This window comes from Tetrapisispora phaffii, chromosome 10 (genome assembly GCF_000236905.1).
Source record: "Tetrapisispora phaffii CBS 4417 chromosome 10, complete genome".
In the NCBI taxonomy this organism is placed as follows: domain Eukaryota; kingdom Fungi; phylum Ascomycota; class Saccharomycetes; order Saccharomycetales; family Saccharomycetaceae; genus Tetrapisispora; species Tetrapisispora phaffii.
The window spans coordinates 8628-17516 of NC_016529.1; the positions used below are offsets into that span (position 1 = coordinate 8628).

At 41.7% G+C, this 8889-nt stretch overlaps 1 protein-coding gene across 1 annotated transcript; it reads right to left on the reverse strand.

The window, feature by feature from the left end:
* Positions 1–3594: 3594 nt before the first annotated feature.
* TPHA0J00120 (uncharacterized protein) lies at positions 3595–8880 on the reverse strand (the record flags this gene model as incomplete). The annotated part of the gene is made up of 1 exon (XM_003687222.1): positions 3595–8880. The coding sequence occupies one exon, from the start codon at positions 8878–8880 to the stop codon at positions 3595–3597; it is 5286 nt and encodes a 1761-aa protein (XP_003687270.1).
* Between the last annotated feature and the right edge of the window lie 9 nt (positions 8881–8889).

Below are 8889 nucleotides of genomic sequence, written 5' to 3' on the forward strand. Positions count from 1 at the left end.
AATGAAAGAGAATATATCACCCTCAGAAAGGATGGCTGTGAACCTACGGTTGTCTAAAAACAACTAGTTACGGTGATACAGTTAAAAAATGTTTTTCACTGCTATTTAACTCGACAATGTACTATTCACAATGCTAAGCATCGCTAATTTGATGGTTGTAGGAAGGTATTGGCACTAAAATCGTCAAAGTATTTTGCCCCCGTAAGAAACACTTCTAGGTGATATCATTTGGTATAAACAACGGTAATGGTTTCCATTTATTATGATTCTCGGTAAAGAAGTATGACTTGGAACAGAGAATGATAATATTGAGTGTCAAATTGTTTTGGTCTGATTATCTAGTTTACGGATAGCATCGTCTGGGTATAATATGAAAAAATTAAATTCATGAATTGTAAGGTTTTATTAACAATTTTTTCTGTGTGCTTAGTTTCACTTAGTTCAACCAAAATTATAATGGCCTGACATCATATAAGGATTTTTCGGGAAACTTATTACCTAGCAGCGAAGCACTGGTTAACAAAACACCACAACATTTTCCCAGTTAACACCATTAGTCAGCCGTTTCGACCAGTTTATCTCATATTACATCAGATATTCAGTAGTTCATGTCCGCATCATACTTAACTGCTTTAATTGGATAACAGCACAGCATTGCAACAGTGAAATCTTATAAATAACCTCTGATTATCTCTAAAATGCAGTCATAAATATATATTATTTGACAGAAGTTGGTGAGAAAATTCAATCTCTTCCATTGGATGGACTACGATCCGAAGATTACCATATGTGTCTTAGTTCGTTGTTACATGAACAAATTTGTTCTTTAAGTTAGTGACTATCTGGGCATAAAACTACAACTCTATGTGATGTGACAAAGCGGTAAATTTTTAATATCGTAGACAATATGTTATGATTCAAACTTTTGCAGTTAAAATATCAATGGAATGCCTTAATCGTATCGTCCTTTCAAGAATATTTAACCAGACTACCAATAGAGTCTGGTTAAATATTCTTAACAAATGCAATATATCCATCAATCCCACAAAATAAATTAAAATAGTCGACAAACCACTCGAATATGCTAATATCGATTAATAAGATAGTGAATGGACAGCACTATATTCGGACATTCGAAACACCGGTATCCTAAAAAAACAATCATTTGGGGAATATTTTCAAAAATGGAATATTTCCATTGATGTAAATTTTTTTCCTATTTTCATAAAACGAAAACAACAAATCAATCTTTTCATTTATCTAACATTCACCCAAGTTTACCACAATATTTGAAAGAAGCATTTCAACTAAGTGAAAATGAGACCGTCACTGGTTAATTATTATGTGAAAACAAAGCTGTAAGTTTGAATTATCGTTCTGATGATGAAAAAGACCATTTGTCAAAGAAAATTCATTCCTGTTCACTGCCATGCTTCCCAAATAGAATTTCTTATGACCATATCCCATGCCGATAAACAGACTACCAGTGGTTTGCTAAGATTCTTGATTTTTCAAGCTTCAATTCTCCACATACAACATAATATTTGAACCCATAAGAGTGACAGTGGAGAACAACAAATATATTAATCGGATTTTTTTTCCTTTTGGCAGTGATTGACCTCTCCAATTGATTATATTCAAATTTTTTGTCACCGATAATGTTTTTGCTTCTTCCTCAAAGGAGATTGGTGTTTTATTTGTTACTAGATTTCAAACACTAATACATGGACCAAACCATTAGAATGGATTCTAATCTGTTGAAATGCAACCATACATGATTCCACTCGAGCTATTTCTTTCCAAGAAAAAATCACCCAATTCAACCAACGACCATTGCATCCAGGGTCTTCACTCCATCTAGTTCTAATTGAGGGAGCAATACGATGAACATATATACTACCAGCACAACCTTAGGCTACACCTTGCAGCATTCTATTTTCCACGCAAATTTGAAAACAAATCAGCACCCAATACCTCGACCCAGCACAAGTATCCACTTTCAAAAACTTCAACCACACCATGTGCCCCACTTCTGACATTCGAATACCAAATGTACCCATCAGAGCCTTCCAAAGCTTTACCGTTCCAACAAATGCAAAGAAATTCAGGAAAACCAGATTCTAACTTGGCTGTTATCCACTGTCAAAGTACCACTGCAGCACTTCAAAGACCTACGACTCGCTCCCATGGCGCACAATAGCTCTATCTAGTACCCAAAAAACAAAAACCAACCTAGAAACCAAAACTACCAACAATAAACCATTAATATATTATGGATATTTTTATTTTGTTTTCAATTTTCCAACTTTTCATTTCGGAGTTGTATACAACAAGGAACTTTCATCTTTTTTTATAATTTCAATTTTAAATTTTTTTCAAAAAGAATTTTTTTAAAAGGTTTCAAGTTATCCTCTCACACAAACAACTGGAGTTTGAGTTGTTTTATATTTACACTGTGTCTAATTGGGAAATTATACGTGGGGTCCTTCCAAAATATCGGTCTTTGAACATGAAAATTGTTTCAAGAGCTCGAACTTCCAGTCTCTGAAAACTTTTCCTGCAGAAAAATGAACCGTCTGTGCTCGAGCTTACCACAGCACTGCAGTACACTGCAGTGCACACAATGCTATTCTGTAACGGCCATTTTCTGCAGCATGCATTGTTCTTGGGTGTAGTCCGTTGGTTTTTAGACTGCACAGATACGTCAGCTCTCTCGTTTGCCCTTCTTCCATAGGTACAGCCAACAACCTAAGTCTCTCTCTCGTTATCTCCTTTGACCATGCCAGCTCTGGCTCGTTTCTCGTTAGCCGTGGCCTTCGAGATCCAGGGACAGAGTTCAATGTCGACCTTCTGCGTCGATCTAGCAGTGGTCCAGAGCGATAACTGCATTGGCGCTGAACGAATTATTCGCTTCAGCGTCCTGGAATGGAAAGGTGCATCGTCATGTATCCACCTGTCTACGATGTTGAGGCTCACAGAAGCCAAGATATCGTTCTCTTGACTGCGTATATATTGGTTACATTATTTTGCTGTCAGAACATCTTGTTTAGTTATAAATTCTGACATTCTCGTTTTTAAGTTCACAAACAATGTCAAGTCTTCCAAAAAATTTTCCTCATCATAAATTGGGACTCAGGTATCCTGCATTAAAAACTAAGGTAAAATCATTTGGCAATATCTTTGACAGAGTATTAAACCTTGACCGTTGTCTAACTTCAAAACCTCAGATAATCTCAAGTGAAAAGGGTATCTAGAAACAACAAGTTACAGATATGGCTCATTCAACCAAATTTTAAAATTTGGTTTCAAGGTTGACGTTTGGGCAACTAAATGAGAAATTCTGTTCTTCACATTAAATAACCTTAGCTTTCAAAATAGAATGCGCCCACATGCACTTTTGTTTTGCTTTAGAGGGAACTATTGCTAAAGGTTAGATATCCAAAATTCATAGATTCCTATATCAATTCAAGATGTTTTAATCAAAGTAATATTTGTATTAACCTTAAACACTTACTTAATAGTTCATAATATACATAATTTAAATAATATTTGTAGCAGAAATGAAGATGATCAATCCAGCATGTTTCAGTGTATTCACACGAACAACAGTAATAAAGGTATTAATGCAAAACTAGATAGAGATCTCTTGGCATAAATAGCTTCTGCAGAACCCTCGTAAGATGATAGACCCACAGAAGCTGTTTCAAAATGTGTTGTATATGAACTTGTGCTCCATACATCTGATGCTGACGATTTTGCTAACTCCATGGAATGGGTGACAGAAGAAATTTGTGTCGATAAATTGTTTATTTCACTTAAAGACATCATGCTTGCAGCGGAATGGCTTTCATAGAAATAAGAAGAGCTTGTTGATTTAGAAGTTGTTAGATTCTCCAGCGGGTTGCCTAGTTTGGAGTTATTATTCAAAAGTGAGGTTATGGAACTCATAATGGAGCTAGAATTTTCATTCAATTCTGTATTTGTACCTTTATCATCATGGACATTGATTGTGTCTCTATTGGATGGTACCGGTGTGGTTGAATGTTTTTTATTAGAATATATCGTAGAATAACCAGATTTCGTAATCGTTCCACTCTTAGAATAAGAAGTTACGACACTAGTGTCCAGAGCAGAAGTTGAAGAGTTGTTACATGGAACAGTAGTAGTCAAAATGATAATATTGCCAGTTGTGTCTGTAACAGTAATTAAACTGACAGTGTAGCTACTTGTATCGGATGTAGATGTGGTCATTGCATCAGAACTTGAAGAGCTGTCACATGGAACAGTAGTAGTCAAAGTGATAATACTACCAGTTGTGTCTGTAACGGTAATCAAACTGACAGTGTAGCCGGTAGTATAAGATAATGATTTAGTTACAGATACATGTAAGTTTGAATTACCTTCGGCGTAACTACTTAAAGAGCTAGAAGTGGTAAATTTGTCTGTCTGATCAATAGAGGGACTAGAATTCGAAGAGGAGGTCTCCGTGCTATCGGTAGAGGTACTGTCAGTGGAGGTACTGTCAGTGGAGGTGGCAGTACTGTCAGTGGAGGTACTGTCAGTGGAGGTACTGTCAGTGGAGGTGGCAGTACTGTCAGTAGAGGTACTGTCAGTGGAGGTACTGTCAGTGGAGGTGGCAGTACTGTCAGTGGAGGTGGCAGTACTGTCAGTGGAGGTACTGTCAGTGGAGGTACTGTCAGTGGAGGTACTGTCAGTGGAGGTACTGTCAGTGGAGGTGGAGGTACTGTCAGTGGAGGTACTGTCAGTGGAGGTACTGTCAGTGGAGGTACTGTCAGTGGAGGTGGCAGTACTGTCAGTAGAGGTACTGTCAGTGGAGGTACTGTCAGTGGAGGTACTGTCAGTGGAGGTACTGTCAGTGGAGGTGGAGGTACTGTCAGTGGAGGTACTGTCAGTAGAGGTACTGTCAGTGGAGGTGGCAGTACTGTCAGTGGAGGTGGCAGTACTGTCAGTGGAGGTGGCAGTACTGTCAGTGGAGGTACTGTCAGTAGAGGTACTGTCAGTAGAGGTACTGTAGGTAATAGTAGAACTAGTCATAGTAATGTCGCTTGAAGAATATGATTTATCTGTACTCAAAGTGTAAATTGTTGAATCCAAATAGCTTTCTCCATTAGAGTTTGTTGAAATGTAAAAAGACACCACGGCAGTGATGTCTTCAGTACCAGTTACAATAATAGAGGTAAAATGGATAGGTATCGAAATGGTAGATGTAGTTATGGAGGTATATGATGCCAAAGAATCATATATTTCTGTCGAAGAATGTTGACTTCCAAGGGTGTCAGTATATTTAGTAGTTTCCAGTAGATCACGATTGATTGATCTGTAAAATGATTCCAAACTAGTATATGGGGCACATTCTACTTTTGTCGAAGCATCTAAACTATCGGTAGTTATCGTTGGAGAAGAATATGTTGGATTGGCATCTTCATGATTGGTTTCTGCACTACTTGATAATATGTAGGAGCTTGAACGAATATTTGTATCAAAGGAAATAGTTGAATTATTCATAAATTCGGAGGTCGTAATTGAATTGTTGTTTGATTTGTCATCAGAGGTAACTGAGGTGTTTGACACAGATTCATTTGTTTCAGAGATGTTCATTTCAGGGGTTGATATTTCAGAACTAATTTTAGAAAGATCTGAATAATCAGAAGATTTAGACGTTATTGATAAACTTGTTATATTTGAATATAATGCAGAAGTGTAGTTAGCTTCATCGGATGTACTAGATGATTCAATAGCAGTAGACAATGCCAACTTAGAAGTACTGGATTCCACATGTGAAGAACTTAAAATAAATGAAGCACTCAAAGAAGAATTGTACGTACTCGATAAATGGACGGACTCGACGTTTGAACTAGAAACTAAATCAATCGATTTCGTAAAAGAACCTAGCAAATAACTGGATAAACTACTACTTAAAGTTGAAGATTGACCTGAACCTCCAACCGAAAATTCTTCAGACGTCTCAGCTGACGTGCTTTCAATAGAGGATTCGGCGGAGCTGGTCTCAGAAGACTCAATGGACGACTCTTCAGACGTCGCGCATGACGTGGTTTCAATAGAGGATTCGGCGGAGGTGACATCAGAAGACTCAATAGACGACTCTTCAGTAGTCTCGCCTGACGTCCTTTCAATAGAGGATTCGGCGGAGCTGGTCTCATAAGACTCAATGGACGACTCTTCAGACGTCTCAGCTGACGTGCTCTCAATAGAGGATTCGGCGGAGCTGGTCTCATAAGACTCAATAGACGACTCTTCAGACGTCTCAGCTGACGTGCTTTCAATAGAGGATTCGGCGGAGGTGACATCGGAAGACTCAATGGACGACTCTTCAGACGTCTCGCCTGACGTGGTTTCAATAGAGGATTCGGCGGAGCTGGTCTCAGAAGACTCAATGGACGACTCTTCAGACCTCTCAGCTGACGTGCTTTCAATAGAGGATTCGGCGGAGCTGGTCTCATAAGACTCAATGGACGACTCTTCAGACCTCTCAGCTGACCTGGTTTCAATAGAGGATTCGGCGGAGCTGGTCTCAGAAGACTCAAGGGACGACTCTTCAGACGTCTCGGCTGACGTGCTTTCAATAGAGGATTCGGCGGAGCTGGTCTCAGAAGACTCAATGGACGACTCTTCAGACGTCTCAGCTGACGTGGTTTCAATAGAGGATTCGGCGGAGCTGGTCTCAGAAGACTCAATGGACGACTCTTCAGACGTCTCAGCTGACGTGGTTTCAATAGAGGATTCGGCGGAGCTGGTCTCATAAGACTCAATGGACGACTCTTCAGACGTCTCAGCTGACGTGGTTTCAATAGAGGATTCGGCGGAGCTGGTCTCAGAAGACTCAATGGACGACTCTTCAGACGTCTCGGCTGACGTGCTTTCAATAGAGGATTCGGCGGAGGTGACATCAGAAGACTCAATGGACGACTCTTCAGACCTCTCAGCTGACGTCCTTTCAATAGAGGATTCGGCGGAGCTGGTCTCATAAGACTCAATGGACGACTCTTCAGACCTCTCAGCTGACGTGCTTTCAATAGAGGATTCGGCGGAGGTGACATCAGAAGACTCAATAGACGACTCTTCAGACGTCTCAGCTGACGTGCTTTCAATAGAGGATTCGGCGGAGCTGGTCTCAGAAGACTCAAGGCACGACTCTTCAGACGTCTCGGCTGACGTCCTTTCAATAGAGGATTCGGCGGAGCTGGTCTCAGAAGACTCAATGGACGACTCTTCAGACGTCTCAGCTGACGTGCCTTCAATTGACGAGTCAGCAGAGGTGACATCGGAAGACTCAATAGACGACTCTTCAGACGTCTCAGCTGACGTGGTTTCAATAGAGGATTCGGCGGAGCTGGTCTCATAAGGGTCAATGGACGACTCTTCAGACGTCTCGCCTGACGCGGTTCCAATTGACAAGTCAGCGGAGGTGACATCGGAAGATTCAATGGACGACTCTTCAGACGTCTCAGCTGACGTGGTTTCAATAGAGGATTCGGCGGAGGTGACATCAGAAGAGTCAATGGACGACTCTGCAAACGTCTCAGCTGACGTGGTTTCAATAGAGGATTCGGCGGAGCTGGTCTCATAAGACTCAATGGACGACTCTTCAGACGTCTCGGCTGACGTGCTTTCAATAGAGGATTCGGCGGAGCTGGTCTCATAAGACTCAATGGACGACTCTTCAGACGTCTCAGCTGACCTGGTTTCAATAGAGGATTCGGCGGAGCTGGTCTCAGAAGACTCAATGGACGACTCTTCAGACGTCTCAGCTGACGTGCTTTCAATAGAGGATTCGGCGGAGCTGGTCTCATAAGACTCAATGGACGACTCTTCAGACCTCTCAGCTGACGTCCTTTCAATAGAGGATTCGGCGGAGCTGGTCTCATAAGACTCAATGGACGACTCTTCAGACCTCTCAGCTGACGTGCTTTCAATAGAGGATTCGGCGGAGCTGGTCTCATAAGACTCAATGGACGACTCTTCAGACCTCTCAGCTGACGTGCTTTCAATAGAGGATTCGGCGGAGCTGGTCTCATAAGACTCAATGGACGACTCTTCAGACGTCTCGGCTGACGTGCTTTCAATAGAGGATTCGGCGGAGGTGACATCAGAAGACTCAATGGACGACTCTTCAGACCTCTCAGCTGACGTGCTTTCAATAGAGGATTCGGCGGAGCTGGTCTCATAAGACTCAATGGACGACTCTTCAGACGTCTCAGCTGACGTCCTTTCAATAGAGGATTCGGCGGAGCTGGTCTCAGAAGACTCAATGGACGACTCTTCAGACGTCTCAGCTGACGTGCCTTCAATTGACGAGTCAGCAGAGGTGACATCGGAACTACCAATAGACGACTCTTCAGACCTCTCAGCTGACGTGCTTTCAATAGAGGATTCGGCGGAGCTGGTCTCATAAGACTCAATGGACGACTCTTCAGACGTCTCGGCTGACGTCCTTTCAATAGAGGATTCGGCGGAGCTGGTCTCAGAAGACTCAATGGACGACTCTTCAGACGTCTCAGCGGACGTGCTTTCAATAGAGGATTCGGCGGAGGTGACATCGGAAGACTCAATAGACGACTCTTCAGACGTCTCAGCTGACGTGCTTTCAATAGAGGATTCGGCGGAGGTGACATCAGAAGACTCAATAGACGACTCTTCAGACGTCTCGGCTGACGTGCTTTCAATAGAGGATTCGGCGGAGCTGGTCTCAGAAGACTCAATGGACGACTCTTCAGACCTCTCAGCTGACGTCCTTTCAATAGAGGATTCGGCGGAGCTGGTCTCATAAGACTCAATGGACGACTCTTCAGACCTCTCAGCTGACGTTGCTTTCAATTGACGAGTCAGCAGAGGTGACATCGGAACTCC